The sequence below is a fragment of the Eriocheir sinensis genome, chromosome 22 (genome assembly GCF_024679095.1).
Source record: "Eriocheir sinensis breed Jianghai 21 chromosome 22, ASM2467909v1, whole genome shotgun sequence".
Lineage (NCBI taxonomy): Eukaryota > Metazoa > Arthropoda > Malacostraca > Decapoda > Varunidae > Eriocheir > Eriocheir sinensis.
In genome coordinates this window covers 13654712-13672931 of record NC_066530.1, presented here as the reverse complement: position 1 = coordinate 13672931, position 18220 = coordinate 13654712, and the positions used below count along the sequence as shown (strand labels likewise).

General features: G+C 41.1%; 1 protein-coding gene across 50 annotated transcripts in view; it reads left to right on the top strand.

Moving 5' to 3' along the window:
- Nucleotides 1-326: 326 nt before the first annotated feature.
- LOC127002100 (TBC1 domain family member 16-like) overlaps nt 327-18220 on the top strand; it is a 41264-nt gene continuing 23370 nt past the window's right edge. For 47 of the 50 annotated variants that reach the window (XM_050867651.1, XM_050867617.1, XM_050867654.1 and 44 more), the window contains exons 1-11: nt 3072-3158; nt 7049-7241; nt 7753-7939; nt 8292-8397; nt 8961-9807; nt 11667-11957; nt 13234-13453; nt 13893-13980; nt 14746-14921; nt 15539-15724; nt 16480-16624. In XM_050867651.1, coding sequence (XP_050723608.1) covers nt 7142-7241; nt 7753-7939; nt 8292-8397; nt 8961-9807; nt 11667-11957; nt 13234-13453; nt 13893-13980; nt 14746-14921; nt 15539-15724; nt 16480-16624 — 2346 coding nt within the window. In that variant the 5' untranslated portion in view covers nt 3072-3158; nt 7049-7141. Of the gene's footprint in view, nt 417-3071; nt 3159-7048; nt 7242-7752; nt 7940-8291; nt 8398-8960; nt 9808-11666; nt 11958-13233; nt 13454-13892; nt 13981-14745; nt 14922-15538; nt 15725-16479; nt 16625-18220 lie in introns of those variants that run through there. The other 3 variants (XM_050867610.1, XM_050867662.1, XM_050867661.1) reach the window with 3 other exon arrangements.

Below are 18220 nucleotides of genomic sequence, written 5' to 3'. Positions count from 1 at the left end.
AGGACATCTGAACTTTTTATATGTAGGAAAAGGAACAGAAACAACCTTGACATGATGTAATAGTGTTAGAAAGGACATGAGCCGTTAAACCACTCCCTTGGGTATTTCCAGTGGAGTCTTGTAAGGCGTAACGGAAAAGGAAACACTACTGAGAATATTTGCGCCTCTTTCATATATCATAGGAAGACATACAGCGATAACCTTACTAGTGATATGACCAGCCACAGAATCCCCCAACGCAACAGGAAAACACGGAGTACGGGGTTACCAACGTTCAAGAGAGTTACCGTAAATGAAATAACGGAGTGTGAAGAAGAGTGCGCATCCTGTCCTTATGTTAGACGGTGTTAGTGGAGTGGTGGATGTGGTTATAGTGGAACAGAAGACCTGAGCGGAGATTTTGTATTGCGAAGTTGGTAAGAAAGGAAATAGTTTTGTGGTGTTGTGGTGAATAGTTATAATCACCCGATCGATGATTTTGTATTGCGAAGTTGGTAAGAAAGGAAATAGTTTTGTGGTGTTGTGGTGAATAGTTATAATCACCCGATCGATGATTTTGTATTGCGAAGTTGGTAAGAAAGGAAATAGTTTTGTGGTGTTGTGGTGAATAGTTATGATTAATTATTTGAAAACAGAAAATGTGATAGATAAATGTAAAATAAGAACGGGAGGAAGAATACATTAGGAGTTCGTTATAGCATCAACGAAGTATTTTTTACAGCTAAGGAGACAGTTCAAGGGCGTAAAGAAAAATATTAAAAAAAGCCCGCTACTTACTGCTCCTGAATAGAGGTCAAAGGAGTGGCCAAAAAGAGAGGTCAATTTCAGGAGGCGAGGTGTCCTGATACCCTCCAGTGCATATATCAGTGCAAATATCAGTGCACTACGCAGAATTATATGATATAGATTGATTGATTGATAGTTTATTGTTGCAAGTAAACAACAAAGGAGAATGGAGGAGCATGCCATCCCAACCCCCAGGCAGTACAGAGTGTGGTTATACAACGAAGGATACATGTGGAAGTAGCACCAGGAAACAAAAAAGATAACAATGGTTGGGGACAAGTGCTAAAAAAATAAGGGCCTTGATGATATAGAATTATGTGTAGTAATGTGTATAATCCTGTGAGTTGTATGTAATTATTTGTTATACATGTAAAGGTGGTGTAGTAGTGAAATGATTATATATATCTTATCGTATGGGAGAGGCGGTGGTGGAGTGGTCAGCGTGCGGGTGTGGTGAGCTCGGGGGCTTATAGGTTCGAGTCCCGCCGAAGCACGCAATTTTTTTGACTCCGCCCTGGAATCGAACCCGAGCCCTCTCAGTTGTGAGCCGAGTGTGCTAACCTCTGCACCAAGAAGCCCTCCCCCCCCCACCCCCACACCCACACCCCCACACACCCCCACCCACACACCACCCCAACAAAAAATAGTTTCCCGTGTATAAGTGCTTCGATCTGCTTGGAATGAATTGGATGGGGGAGGTGGAGCAGGCAGGGAGCATCCACGATTTGACCCACGATTTGACAACTAAACTGGATACAAATATACTAAGAACGCTGATTTTTCAAGTCATCGCCGAGTGTTGGAAGATTACCCACATACTGTCCAGTGGTGAATCTTAAATCAACCCTAATTTCAGCGACTCTGGTCAAGTGGAGCACCGGAGGGGAGGGGGAGGGAGGGGCAGTATGGACCAGGCAAGACCCACTATAAAAAAAATTCGCCTGCGCCACTAACGGGGTGGAAAAAACTGTAGGAAAAGTAATGCGAATAGTCTTGACGTCATATATTTATCTGCCTGTTTGTAAGAAAGCGAAGAAAGATAAGTTAGACATAATATTCTAGTGATTGATTGATTGATTGATTGATAGTTTATTGTTGCAGGTAATAAGTGCATGTCTGTGGATAAATATAAATGAAAAATGATGTAAGTCTGAGAACACAGAGACACAGAGGCCCTTCAAGAGACTCTACAAGCGCCTCAGAAGAAGAAAAAAATCATATATTTATCTGCCTGTTTGTAAGAAAGTTAAGAAAGATAGTTAGACGTAATATTCTAGGAGTGTCTGTGGATAAATATAAATGAAAAATGATGTAAGTCTGAGAAAACAGAGACACAGAGGCCCTTCAAGAGACTCTATAAGCGCCTCACAAGAAGAAAAAAAATCATATATTTATTTGCCTGTTTGTAAGAAAGTTTAGACAGATAAGTTAGACGTAATATTCTAGGAGTGTCTGCGGATAAATATAAATGAAAAAATGATGCAAATTTGATAACACAGACACAGAGGCCCGGTTGTATTATAAGACATTCTGCCGCCCAAGAACACATATTTGACAAGGATTTCGTAGGAGTTGTGGGCATTTCCAGGTGTAGTTTTATGACCCTGGTGTGTAGTTTGACCCTTCTTCTGTACCGTGAACCTAGGAAACACATATTTGACAAGGCTTTCGTAAGAGTTATGGGCATTTCCAGAATAGTTTTATGACCCTGGTGTATAGTTTGACCCTTCTTCTGTACCGTGAACCTAGGAAACACATATTTGACAAGGCTTTCGTAGGAGTTGTGGGCATTTCCAGAGGTAGTTTTATGACCTTGGTGTTAGTTTGACCTTTCCTCTGTACCGTGAACCTAGGAAACACATATTTGACAAGACTTTCGTAGGAGTTGTGGGCATTTCCAGGAGTAGTTTTATGACCCTGGTGTTAGTTTGACCCTTCCTCTGTACCGTGAACCTAGGAAACACATATTTGACAAGGCTTTCGTAGGAATTGTGGGCATTTCCAGGAGTAGTTTTATGACCCTGGTGGTAGTTTGACCCTTCCTCTGTACCGTGAACCTAAGGAAACACTCATTAGAACCCGACTGACCCCCTCTTCAACCTTTAGAAATTGTTAATGTTAGAAACGAAAGTGTTTTATAATGCCAAGAGGCCCCTCAAGAGAGTCTACAAGCACCTCATAAGAAGAAAAAACACACACAAAAAACAGGACCTCCAGGGATTTAATTTATACAAACCCTTGAACCTGTACGTGACGTGTATGTGTGTGTGTGTGTGTGTTGTTTTGGTGTGACGTCACGAGGCCGAGGTGACGCAGGCAGGAGGGGCGGCGGACCAGCGTTTGTTCCCTTTTACACCTGTTTGGCAGCCCAGGTGAGCATCGGGGGTGGCGGGGGAGCTCTGGAGGCCTTGAAGGGTGTGAAGAGTGGGCGTGGTGCGGCTGTGAGGGCGTGGGTGTGCGGGGGAGCGAGGGTGTGGGCGTGTGCGTGTTGCGAGCCAGCTGTCAGGAGGTGGTGGGTTGCTCTGTCTCTCTCTCTCTCTCTCTCTCTCTCTCTCTCTCTCTCTCTCTCTCTCTCTCTCCTTGCTTCCTTCCTTCCTCTCTCTCTCTCTCTCTCTCTCTCTCTCTCTCTCTCTCTCTCTCTCTCTCTCTCTCTCTCTCTCTCTCTCTCTCTCTCTCTCTCTCTCTCTCTCTCTCTCTCTCTCTCTCTCTCTCTCTCTCTCTCTCTCTCTCTCTCCTCCTTCTCTCTCTCTCTCTCTCTCTCTCTCTCTCTCTCTCTCTCTCTCTCTCTCTCTCTCTCTCTCTCTCTCTCTCATGGTCTACTAACTCTCTTCCTGTACTTACGAAGGTTTAAAATAGCTGTTTAGTATTTTTTTATATGTTTAAGTCTGTTTTTTATTTTATTTTTTCTATTTTATTACCTTATTTAACTACACCCATTAGCAATACCCCATTTTCTATTAAGTGTAAGAGAAGGGGGGGGGGTATATATGTCTTTAGGGTCATATGATTAAGGGAATATTTATCATTTATCTTTAGAAAGAGAAGAGGGAAAGTTACCCATTGAGATAACACACACATACACACACACACAGACACACACACACACACACACACACACTCTTATTTTTCAGTTTAGTCAAGAAAAGTCATATTAATTAAGTCTTGTCTTGCATTATTTTTCATCCTCTGTTATTTTGCCTTTTCACTTAATTTTTCCCTTCAATTATTTCTTCTTTTCATTACATAATTTTCCCTTCCAGTCATTCCTCCCTTTCCCTCAATCCTCTTCCACTAATATCTCCCTTTCACTACTGTTGTCTATTACTCTCCATTAGTTCTTCCCTTCCATTATTTCTTCTTTCCATTACATAATTTTCCCTTCCAGTCATTCCTCCCTTTCCCTCAATCCTCTTCCGCTAATATCTCCCTTTCAATCCCGTCGTCTGTTACTCTTCATTGGTTTTTCCCTTCCATTCTCCACTTCTTTTAACTCTTTCCAGGTCACAGTAAATCCCTTAAGATATTTGTGGTAAAGGGCATTTTCAATACATTTGGAATTTAACAACTAACAATTTTAACCTTTTTCCCATGTTATGTTGCGGGTCTGCATGATTTTTTTTTACTGTTCTGTCTGTTTGTGTTGTATTTTCCTCTCTCTGTATCCTTGTTCATTTTATTTACCTTTACCTTATTTAGAAGATTAAGCATTAAGTAGAATTTTAACCATTTTTCGTCTTGACTACACACAAACATGCACATACAAAGCAGTTTCATGGTGCAGTGGTTAGCATGCTTGGTTCATGCCTGAGAAGTCCAGGGATCATTTTCACGGCTTATTGGAGATGGATAGGGAGTCTCCGTTCATCCATGCACGTATTCAGTGAGCAGTGAAAGAGTATGGGGTGTCAGGTGATGGTTATGTTCTGCCTCTCATGTGTTTGTGTGTGATCCTGTGCTCCGTGATGCAGTGGCTAATGTGCTTGCCTAACAACTGAGAGATCCTGAATGGAGTGCGATGGATGGGCAGTTTCCGTTAATCCATGCCCCCTGTCCACCCAGCAGTGAATGGATGCCGGGTGTCAGTTGGGGGTTGTGTTCTGCCTTCCGTTGTGTGTGTGTGTGTGATGTGAGGTTTCAGCCGTACCCAAACATCCATCACTTGAATTCTAAGCTCATTTGGGAAGGACACTGGCTGGCAATCTTGAGTCTAGTACATGATCAGACCATAAAGGAAAATAAGGAAGTTAAATGTAAACAAAAGGAAGAATGGTGATTGAATAACACACGCACTGAAGAGCACTTACTAGTTTAAATATAAATTGGATAAATATAGATATGTAGGCATGATGATAGTTAGAGCATGACGAGAATCTTATAAACTACACACTCACACACACACACACACACACACACACACACACACACACTGCAGGTTAACCACAAACAGCCATCACTAATAAAATCCTCACTGCCTCTGTGCTCCCAAGATATATGACTCATCTTTTATAACAGGGCAGTGCAACTTTATGAGACGTCAGTGCTTACCTGTGTCTTTTGGGGTGTGAAAAGCGTGTTCTCATATTCTCAAACTAGAGGATGCAACAGGAAAATGGAGATACTTAGGAGCCACAGAATAAGAGAAGAAATGCAGGTAGTAGAATATTGAAGAATGCATAGGAAAATAAATGAGAGATGGAATTAGAAGTGAGAGAACAGAGGGAAGAATGAACTTAGTGGTCAAAAAAGATAGCAAAGGAAAAAAAAGGAGAATTAGGAATGAAAGGATAAGAGGAAAAGAACATTAGTGGAGATATTGAAGACGATACAGAAAAAAAATAGAATTAAGAATGAAAGAAAAAGAGAAAGGATGAAGGTAGTGAAGATATTAAAGAATGTACAAGAAAAAAAGAGATAGAATTAGGAGAAGAAGAAGGAAGATTGAGGAAATATCGAAGAAGGAACAGAAAAAAAATAGAATTATCAATGGAGGAAGAATATAAAAAAAAAGAACAAAGGTAGTAGAGATATTAAAGAAAGTATAGGAGAGAAAAAAAGATAGAATTAGGAATGAAAGAATAAGAGCCAAGAAAATTATGGCTATATCCCAATTTTCCCATCTATTATTTTCTTTATTTTTCTATTATTATTTTCCTCTTCTTTCATTTCTCTCCAGTGTTCCTTCCTTCCTTCTTTCCTCCCTGTCTTCCCTATCTACATCCTCCTTCTCTCTCTCCCTCTCTCCTCCACCTTATCTGTCCCATTTCCTCTCTCTCTCTCTCTCTCTCTCTCTCTCTCTCTCTCTCTCTCTATCTCTCTCTCTCTCTCTCTCTCTCTCTCTCTCTCTCTCTCTCTCTCTCTCTCTCTCTCTCTCTCTCTCTCTCTCTCTCTCTCTCTCTCTCTCTCTCTCTCTCTCTCTCTCTCTCTCTCTCTCTCTCTCTCTCTCTCTTTGTCTCCCTTATCTTCCTCTCTTCCTCCTTGCAGCCTCCTACCATTCATGTATTTTTCTCCTCAAATATATTTTCTTCTTCTTTGGCATTTTTGTTATTTTCCTCGTTTGTATTAAGTTATTTTTTTCTTTTTTGATTAACTTACTCCATGCTGTCCTCCTTTCCCTCTCACCATCCTTTCTTCTTTACTTCCTTTCTTCCTTTCTTTTTTCACAATATACAAGTCTTTCCTTTTTTCCCTTAGTTCCTGTTCTTTCCTCCTTTCTTCCTTCTTTCCTGCTTATCCTTGCATCTGTTCTTTCCTTCCCTTTCCGTAATTTCTTTCCACATTCTCATACCTGCTCCCTCACTAAACTAATTAATTTAACTTTCTTTCTTTTCTTACTTTTCTACCATCCTTTTCTCCTTCTCTCTTGTTTACACTCACATTTTTCCTTCTTTCTTCACTTCCTTTCCTTTCTTTCTATATTCACACTCCCTCCCTCCCTAAACTAATAATTTAACTTCATTCCTTTTCTTTCTTTAATTCCTTACTTACTTCCTTACTTCCTTACTTTACTTTCTTCTTTAATAATAATTGTAATAGTTGTAATTTCTTCCCTTTTTCTTCCTTCTTTTCTACTTACTTCGCTTTTTCCTTCCTTTTTACACTCCCTCACTAAACTATACACACAACCTCCTTCCTTCCTCTCCATCCCCTCTTTTCCTTCCTCTCCTTACCCCCTCTTCTTTCCTCTCCTTACCCCCCTCTTCCTTCCTTCTTTACCATCCCTCCTTCCCTTCCTTCCTACATTCTCTCATTTCTCACCCAACAGTTGAAGTGATCATGGCTCCGAGAAGTCACTGAGCGCCACCTGGAATCACCCACTAGTCACCCGCTAGCAACTCACAGCCAGGCCCCCGGAAGGATGTCGCTCAACGGTATCATCCGCAGGGCCTCCAGTTTTCTCGGGCTCACCGCATCCGAGTCCTCCAAGCCGACCTACGAGGATGGCGATATTGTGTTCTGTGAGGATCTGTTTTCCTTCGTTGGTGTTCTTGTTTTTCTTTTTGTTGTTTTTTGTTGTTTATTTTTATTTGTTTTAGCTGTAGATGCTGCTTGTGTTTGTTTCCTGTTTGTTTGCCTTTTTTTTTTTTTTTTCATTTTTTGGGGCTTTGTTCCTAATTAGGGTTATTTTTTGTGCATGTTGTGTGTTGCTGTTCTCTTTTTTTTAGGCCTAGTTCATTATTTTTCCTTGTATTTTAATTACCTTTAGTTGTTCCTTCCTCTCTTCCTTCCTTCCTTCTGCTCCTTTTCTTCCTTCCCCTCCATCCCCCTCTTCCTTCCTCTCCTCCTTAGTTGAAATGTTCCTTATTTTTCTTTTCTTATTTTGCCTTAGCTCTTTTGTTTTGTTTTCATTTAATTTAGCCGTCGCTCCTTATTTATTTAGTATTAGCTTAAGTTTCTCATTACATTTGCTTTCTGGGTTAATATTTTCTCTTTTCTCGCATATAAAACTAATTCTCCTCTGCACCCCAGGCAAGAACAACGTGTGTGTGCACCCTCCGTGGCGCTGCCGGGCGGACGGGGAGCGTGAGAAGGTGCACCATCCCGGCTACCTGGTGATCAAGTGCCAGGAGGACCCCGCCACCCACGCCACCACCCTGCACCTCAGCTGGATCCCAAATGACAGGCTCAGGCGCAACCATGAGCTTATATCGCAGAGGTGAGGCGGGCAGGGTTTGCGATTCCCCTTCCTTGCTTTCTGTGTTCTCTAATGACACGAATGGAAGTCTTTCTCCCTTTGAATGTTCTGTTTCTTCTTTCGTTCTCTGTATCTCCCATTCTTCGTGATTGTATTTCTATTGTTCAAGTTTTATTATTGTTTTTCTACCTCATCTTTCACCACCATATCTGTCTTTAACTAATCAGCTTACATCTCCAAAGTGAGTCTCGTTTCTGTTCATTGGCATCATCTGTATGTATATTAAATGGTGTGTCCTTGTTGTCATATGGAGGGTCAATATCAGCTGTCTGCCATTAAAAGAGATTACGCCATGTATCTTTATTTGTTTCAGTGCCGAGGGGAACAGCCGCAGCAACTCCCCCTACCCCACCTCAGACTCCGAGTCCCTCTCCATGTCCTCGCTGGCCCTTCATGACAGCAACGGAACAGTGAGGAAGGTGGGCAGCTGTTTGTGTGTGTTTATAGATTTTTTTTATATATGTACAGTAAAGAAGTTAGCTAAGTATCAAAAAGGCCACTTATCTAAGGATGATATGAGTTTCTTATTATTTATATCAATTGTCATTTATTGGTTCTGTTGTATGCTGCCATTTTTTATATTATGATTACGTATACCTGTGATGAGAAGATACATATTAAAATAACCTCTATCATTCTATTGGTCATCTTTTGTACATTCATAAAAAGTAAAAACACTCATTAAAGAAAAACATCACCTTCCTTAGTCTGGCATCTGTCTTTGGTACACTGAAAAATACCAAACTAAGACCAAAAAAAGCATCGCACTTAACATTCTGGCAGACAAGAAAAAAAAAAAAAATGCTTTCTATATTCTGCCAGACATCAATTTTACAGACACAAAAATTAAACCACACATATCAAAGGAAATAACATCACCGTCCCTCAAAAGTCAGAACCATACAAATTTAAACAACCTCGCTTCTCATTCCAAATTAAAACCATACATCTTCAAACAACCACACACGTCTTATTCCTGCAGATGTCACTGGACGACGCAGCGCTCTCCACCTCCGGCATCTCCACGCTGGACACGGCAAGCGACGGGACACACTCGAAGGAAGAGGTGAGCCCCAACAGCGAGGGGGGGAGCGGACACAGCCCCCACAAGGCAGCACAGGGTGAGGAGGCGAGCAGGAGCAGTGTGACGGGAAGCAGCGGATGCCCAGAGGAGGATGAGGATGAGGATGAGGTGGATACAGCAGAGGGCACACCAGATACCCCTAAATACACATCCATAGAGGACAGTGGTGAGCAGAACCAGGAGAGTCAACCAGCAGAAGACAGGAAAGAAGATACAGAGAGGAACGATGAGCAGGAGGAGGAGGAGCAGGAGGAAGTAGGGAAGGGAGAAGTAACCCAAACCGAAGACAGCGCGGCCGAGAACATCAGCGAGGAGACCAGTACAGACCCCAAAGAGAACACGGAGATGAACGAAACCACAGCAACGGAGACCAAAGAAACCAACACCGATGAAACGGAACCACAGACCACACAGGAAACCACCGAGGACTCCGACAAGGATAACCGAGAAACGACGAACCCAGCATCAACCGAGGAAAGCGAAACACCATCTCTCGAAACCACTCAGATGCAGACAAAACCCAAAGCGTCAATCCCAGGAGGAGGTGAGAGAATGAAAGCAAGGCATATCTCCTCCAGTAGCAGCAGCACGGATGAGGACAAGTTGGGGGAGAGCCTCACCATCACAGAGACGCCAGAAAACTCAGGTACAGGTGGTCATCTTACCTCTGAGGGCGACGAGAGCCTTGAGTCGTCCCCCGAACCCCCTGTATGTTCCCCACCTCACTACCTCACTGCTAACAATGGTATGTTGTCGCCTGATTGCATGGGGAAGGAAGGGAAGGGATGGGAAGGTGAGAGAAGGTAGGAATGGAATAGGCAAGGGAAAGTAAGGGTTTGGAAGAGAAGGGAAGAGAGGGGATGGGAAGGGTAAGAAAAAGGAAGGAAGGGATAGGAATGGGAATGAAGAAGGGATGGATACAGGATAAGAGAAAAATATAGGATAGAAATTACAATGAAAAATGAGAGATAGATATAATGAATAAAATGAGATAGAAATGCAGTGATGAATGTTGAGATAGAAATATGATGATGTAGAATGGGAAAAGGCATGAGGAAGGAAGGGTGGAAGGGAAGGGAACAAATGAATATATAAAGTAAAAAAAATGTAGGAAGAGATTGAGATAGGATTGTGAAAGATAAAATGATAGAAGGTGAAAGACAGAGATATCATGATGAAGAATTGAAGATAAAAGTACAATGCTGGGGGTTTTAACACATAGAAATAGACAGATATAGACAGATAGATATTAAATAGACTATTGATTCAAGTACTTAGTTCAACATGATAAAAGACACACAATCCATACTGTAGATTGAAGAACATTAAGAAATAGGAATAGCAACCAGAGAAGAACATATCCCAACATAACAAAATAATAAAACTAACAAACAAGAACTCACCCCATCACAGGTCCTAGTCATATGATAAGTGGGAAAATTAGGTACTTATTAGGTTCTCAGTGCTTTCCTATGGCATGTTTGTATAAGGCTGGATATGTGTTTCCCTATAAGTATATAATTCCCTTGCATGTTAGTCTACTGTATCGGTATAACATGATGCTTTGCCCTCTGTGATGTTTGGGTTGAATGGTCTATATGTATGCTTGTTTGTCTGTTAATGTCTTGGTACCCTTCCCTTATAACCTAACCGTACTAACTGTATCTTGATGTTGCCCTGACGATGATAACATTTTAATTTCTGGCTTATTTTTTTCTGTTTTGTCGCCAGATTATTTTTCTCGGACATTGCTTTCCCTAATTCCCTGCTGATAATGTTTCTTGGTACCCTCCCCTTATATACCTAACCATACTAATTATATATTTTGATGTCTTAACTACATAACCTTGTAATTACTGCATTGGTTCTCTATTTCATCCCCGGGGTTTTTATTTTACATCCTCTAAGTATATTTTGAGTGTTGCATTTACTTCTGTGATAATCTACATCTTACATAACCTCTAACTTCCTTAAGCATATTAGTCTAACTTCATGTCTCTTTGTTTTCTCCATTCATGACACTGTGGTTCCATTAGCTACATTTTACATTACCTCTAACTTCCTTAAGCATATTAGTCTAACTTCATGTCTCTTTGTTTTCTCCATTCATGACACTGTGGTCCATTTTGTATTAGCCCTCAGGATGCATTAAGTACATTTGAGAGTGTTGCATTTACTACTGTCATAATCTACATTTTACATAACCTCTAACTTCCCTGAGCATAATAGATTAACTTCATATCTCTTTGCTTTCTCCATTTATAACACTGTGGTTCCATTTTACATTAGCCCTTTGAATTTGTTAAGTACATTTTTCATTAGTGCCATAAATTCCTTGGCTTCACCTTAACCTGGTAGCAGCAGGGATCATGTTTTTTAATGGTCCCTCTAAGCGAGAAAAATGAGAAAAAATCATCATCCACACAAACCATTTCATAATATATATCAAAACATTTGTGATCAGTTTATGTATCATCTTTTTTGGGGGGGTTATATCATGGCACAAATTTGGCCCGTCGCTGGTACACGGTAGAGCCACAAATTTGGCCCATCGCTGGTACCGGGTTAAGAGACTGACTTCTTCACTTTTATCTTTCTCTCCAGCTTTTCCTGTCTTCCGTATCGGGACGCTGACTCTGACTTCCCGTACCCTTTTCTACTCCTTTGCTGCCTTCACCGTACCCATTATTACCCCATCGCTGACTTCCCTGCGCCCATTGCTGTCCCCAGGCGAGCAGTATTGGTATGAGCGCAGCGCTGAGTCCATGGCCTACTCAGCTAACTTGGCGTTTCCGGACACGGCCTCGCTCTCCTCCTTCTGCCCGACCCCCGTGGATGGTGGGTCCTCGCCCATCAGGAGGGAGCACAAGTGTGGGATATTCAGCATTGACGTCAGTAAGTGTTGGATTAAGGAGAGAGAAAGGCGGCAGGGAAGTGAGTGAGAGGGAGAGAGAAAAAGGGAGACTAGAGTGAGATGAGATGGAGAGGGGAAGGTTGTAGGGAATTGAGATAGAGAGATAAAGAGAGGAAGCCTGTTTGGAAATAACTACAATACTCACCACTTAACCTAACCTAACTTATCCTAACCTAACCTATCCTAACCTAACCTAACCTATCCTAACCTAACCTATCCTAACTTAACCTATCCTATTTTAACCTATCCTAACCTATCCTAACCTAACCTAACCTAACCTATCCTAACCTAACCTAACCTAACCTATCCTAACCTATCCTAACCTAACCTAACCTATCCTAACCTATCCTAACCTAACCTAGCCTAGCCTAACCTAACCTATCCTAACCTATCCTAACTTATCCTAACCTAACCTATCCTAACCCATCCTAACCTATCCTAACCTATCCTAACCTAACCTATCCAAACCTAACCTAACCTATTCAAACCTAATTTCCTAGAGCAGAAAAAATCACAGTTACGACATTAACCATTCAACCTAACCTAACCTATCCTAACCTAACCTAACCAAACTTATCTTAACCTAACCTAACCTAACCTAACCTAACCTAACATAATTTCCTAGAGCAGAACAAATCACAATTATGACATTCACCATTCAACCTTACCTAACCTAACCTAACTTCCTAGAGCAGAACAAATCACAATTATGACATTCACCATTCAACCTAACCTAACCTAACCTAACTTCCTAGAGCAGAATAAATCACAATTATGACATTCACCATTCAACCTAACCTAACATACCATAACTTGATAAGGAAAAGGAAACAACCCCCCCCCCCAAAAAAAAAAAAAAAAATGTCAAGAGAAAAATAGAGATGATTTAGTTGAGTCTAATGCTGCTTATATCATACCCACCACCTCCACCCCCACCACCACAACACCACCAACACCAGGAAATCAAATCTACAACTTTTACCTCTTAACCTATCCTTACCTAACCTAACCTAACCCAACCTAACCTATCCTAACTTAACCTAACCTAACTTAACCTATCCTAACCTAACCTATCCTAACCTAACCTAACCTAACCTAACCTGTCCTAACTTAACCTATCCTAACCTAACCTAACCTAACCTATCCTAACTTAACCTAACCTAACCTAACCTAACCTAACCTATCCTAACTTAATGTAACCTAACCTAACCTAACCTATCCTAACTTAACCTAACTCACCATAACTTCATTTTCCAGAGCAGAGCAAGTCGCTGCGCCTCTTCTTCAGCGACAAGGACAACACCTGCGGCCAGCTCGTCATCGCCAGCCGGGAGAGCCAGTACAAGATCTTCCACTTCCACCATGGCGGCCTGGACAAGCTGGCGGCCGTGTTCGAGGACTGGAACTTCCTGGTCAAGCCGAGGGACGAGGAGACGGCGGTGGTGGACACATCGCTCAAGCAGTTCCTCGTGTGCAAGTAGGTTCGATTTTTTTTTCCTCCTTTTTTTTCTTTTTTTTTCTTTTTCTCATCAAACGCTAATTAGTTTTTCAGAAGAGTTGGCGCTTTGGAGGACTAAGTGACATGGTTATTATTGTGTTTATTATTGTTCCTCTCTTGCTATCTCACGTTTTCTTTGTCTTTCGTAATTAGAAAACGGGAAAAAAAAACCTTATTAAGTAAATGCAGTAAATACAGAAAACAACAAAAAAATACCCTTGATGTACTGCTGTATGATGGAGAGGGAGAATGACCAGGATTACAGGTTAACTATAATAAATACACAAACACATTTTTAAAAGAGCAATTACAGAAAACAACAAAGAATACCCTCAACTTGCTACTGTATAAGGGAAAGGGAGTATGACAAGGTTTAAGGGTTAACTATCATATCTTCAACAACCTCTTCATACCCCAGGCCTGAGGTGAGTGAGTCGGAGCTTCACCCGGAGGAGGGGCAGCACAAGTGTCTGGACGCCGACGCTTGGGTCACCTACTTCAATGAGGTGAGTGGTGGTGAGGGTGGATTATGGAGGACACTATGCAAGAACAACCTCCTCCGTGATAGTTCATTGTGAAGGTGGTCAGTGCATGTTGGGGTGAAAATTAAAGGCATACTAGACAGGGTTGGTTGGGCGGTAGCAGTGGTCTTATAAATGAAGGAGGAGAAGGGAAAAGAGATCAGGGCAAAGATGTAGGAAAAGGAGGAGTAGGAGGATAAGTAGTGTAGGAGGAAGAAAGACTGAGAAATAGTTTAGGGTATGATTTGCACAGCTTAACCCAGTAGCAGCGACAGGCCAAATTTGTGGCTTTACCGTGTAGCAGCGACGGGCCAGATTTGTGCCGTGATATAAACCCCCCAAAATAGATGATGCATAAACTGATCACAAATGCTTTGATATAAATTATGAAATGGTTTGTGTGATTGATGATTTTTTCTCATTTTTCTCGCTTAGAGGGACCATTAAGAAACATGATCCCCGCTGCTACTGGGTTTAAAAGATTCCATTGGTTCATCCTTATCTTATATGTCTCATTTTTATCTGTGTTAATATGGGGTTGCTGTTTTTTTATCGTTATAATTTCTCTCTTTCGTTTTTATTATGTTTTTTTAATGGGGTTTGTAGCTTTGTGGTTCAAAATTGAATGCCCTTCATGATGTCATCCATCTCTCAGTTTTCCAGCCTCTTTGTCACCCACTGCTGGTCTTGATATCTATGTAAATCTATGTAAACCTCTTCATATCACCCTGTTTTTTTCTTCCGCTGCAGGACGGGCAGATCGAGGACGACCTAGCGCTGCGCCAAGCCATCTTCTTTGGGGGTGTTGAGCCGCAGCTGCGTGCTAACGTGTGGCCCTTCCTCCTCCATTACTATGATTTCCGCACCACCTTCCTCGAGCGCCAGGCCATCATGGAGGAGAAGCACCAGCTGTACCATAAGATAAAGTGAGTGTGTGTTTATGTGTGTGTGGGAGGAGGAGGGGGAGGGTCATTCATTCTGGTTTGATAATGTGCTGGACTTCTGATTGGTTGTCTGAGTTCTCTTCATGTTGAGCTTGAGTTAATTTTAGTTTTCTCTTATTTTTGGTCTTAGTTTATATCCATCTAGCAATATAACAAGCATATATACGTACACTAGCAATATATACAAGATTATGTACGGTAATTGTTTTCAAATGCCCTTTTATACATAGGTAGGTTTGAATTATCAGTATCAATGAATTGCCTTTGTTATATTTCATCTATGATAATATCTGTCTTGTTTTAGAACTTTAATTATATGTGTGAGAACTTTTATTTTGTTTACGGAAACTTTATAATGTACAAGAACTTTTATTTTATATATGAGAACTTTTTATTTTATGTACAAGAACTTTTTACCATTTCATATATAATTCACAATTGTATCCTAAAGAGATGTCACTCATTGCCACATATTATTGCCAAATTGACTTCCCATTCCCTTCCTTTCCCCCACACATTTCATTCCATTTGTCTCTCCCTCACTGCTAACTCCCCACTCCCTTACACACATGTCATCCCCTTCTCTCCCCTCCCCACAGTGCCATGAGGGAGGGGATGTACGGGGAGGAGCTGGACTGGTTCCGGCGCAACGTTCAGTGCACGGTGGAGAAGGACGTGGTGCGGACGGACCGGTCCAACCCTTGCTTCGCCGGCAACGACAACCCCAACCTGGAGAAGATGAAGAAGATCCTGCTCAACTTTGCCGTGCACAATCCTGTCATGGGGTGAGGATGAATGATTTTACTTTTTTTAATTTTTTACAGTAAAGGAAACAGCATAAGGAAAAAAACAGAAAACATTAATGAAAAAAAGCCCGCAAATTACTGCTCCTGAGGTCAATTTCGGGAAGAGACGAGTTTGTATTAACATTTCTTTTCTTCTTTTTTTTTCTTTGCTTTCATGGGGTAAGGAATAAGAGGAAGGGTGGTGGACTTTGCTGTTGTTGTTTTTGTTTGGTGTTGATTTCTTCAGCATTTTTTTCATACCTTTTGTTTAATTTAGTTCTCTTTGATTTCCTCTTTCTCCTCCTCCTCCTCCTCTTCCTCTTCAGTTGCTTCATCCCACCTTTCATTCCTACCCTCCTCTCTCTCTTTTATTCCTCTTGTGTCTCTTTCTTTACCTCCTTCTCTCATTATCCTTCCCTTCTTCCTCTCCTGGCTTCTCCTCCTCCTCCTCCTCCTCTTCAATCTCTCATCCCACCTTTCATTCCTACTCCTCTCTCTCTCTCTCTTTCTCTCTTATTCCTCTTGTGCCTCCTTCTTTACCTCCTCCTCTCACTATCCTTCTTCCTCTTCCTCTTTAAATACTTCATCCCACCCTTAAACTTATACTTCTCCTCCTCCTCCTCTTTTTTTCCTCTTCCTCCTCCTTCTCTTCCCCTAACCATTCTTCACACTACTCGTACACTCTCTTATTCAAACATTCTCCTCCTCCTCCTCATTCTCATCCTCATCCTCATTCTCATCCGCATCCTCCACAGCTACACCCAGGGCATGTCGGACATTCTGGCGCCCATCCTGGCTGAGGTTCGCAATGAGGCGGACGTCTTCTGGTGCTTCACAGGCCTCATGAGCAAGACCATCTTCGTCACCTCACCCAAGGACGAGGACATGGAGAAGAACCTGGTGAGTGGAGGAGGGGGAGAGGAGAGGAGAGGAGAGGAGAGGAGAGGAGAGGAGAGGAAAGGAAAGGAAAGGAAAGGAAAGGAAAGGAGAGGAGAGGGATGAGGGCAAAGATGTAAGATGATTATAAGTAGGAGAAGTATTGTAGAAGGAGGAAAAGAAGAAAGAAGAGGGTAAGGATTAAGGAAGAGAAAGAGTAGGGAAAGTTATGGTGTAGGAGGAGGAAGAAGAGAAGAAGAGAAGAAAGATGAGGGCAAAAATGTAAGAAGATGATGAGTAGGAGAAATGTGTAGGAGGAGGAGAAAGAAGAGGGTAAGGATTAAGGAAGAGGAGGAGTAGGGAAAGTTGTAGAGTAGGAAGAGGAAACTGATATATGTAACACACTTAAATCTTTGTTTGTTGATTTTTACCTTAAGTTGCTGGCAGTCATGTGTTTGAAGATACCCTAAACTTAACCTAACCTAACAATACCCCCGAACAGTTACCATGCTTAAATCTTGACTCAGAAAAATCAGATATGCTTCCTACTAATGAGACTTTATATATAACACACTGAAGTCTTTCTTTGCTGATTTTTACCTTAAGTTGCTGGCTGTCATGTGTTTGAAGATACCCTAAACTTAACCTAACCTAAGAAAACCCTGAACAATTACCATATGTCTTGACTCAGAAAAATCATATTTGCTTCCTTACTAATAAGACTTTCTATATAACAAAATGACCTAATCCTTTGTTGATTTATACCATAAGTCACTTGCTGTCATGTGCTTGAAGGGACCCTAAACCTTACCTAACTATAATCCAAACAGTTAGTATATGATATGCACTCAGTAAATTCATAAATGCTTCCTTACTAATTACACTTATTATCTGACACAGTGAGCTCTTCCTTTGTTGATTTGTGCCATAAGTTCCTGCCTATCATGTGTTTGAAGATGTACCCTAAACTTAACCTAACCTAACCTAACAAAACAAAACCCCAAACAGTTACTATAGGTCTTGACCCAGAAAATTCATATATGCTTGCTTATTAATGAGACTTCCTATACAACAAAGTGAGGTTATTCTTTGTTGATTTATACCATAAGTTGCTTGGCTATCATGTGTTTGAAGATACCCTAAATTTAGCCAAACCTAACAAAACCACAAAAAGTTACCATACGTCTTGACTCAGTTAAATCTTCTATTCTTCTTTACTAAATGGGACTTTCTATATAACATAATGAGTTCTTCCTTTGTTAATTTATGCCATAATTTTCCACCCATCATATGTTTGAAAATTTTCTAAACTTAACCTAACCTAACAAAACCCTGAACAGTTGCCATATGTCTTGACTCCAAAATATCATATATGCTTCCTCAGTAATGAGACTTATTATCTATGAAAGGGAGGTCTTTCTCTGTTAATTTATGCTATTAGTTTCTGGCTATCTTATGTCTGAAGATGACCTAAACTTAACCTAACCTAACAAAACCACAAAAAGTTACCATACATCTTTACTCAGAAAAACTCATATATTGTTCCTTACTAATGAGACTTCCTATATAACAAAGTGAAGGCTTTCTTTGTTAATTTATGCAATAGGTTTCTGGATATCA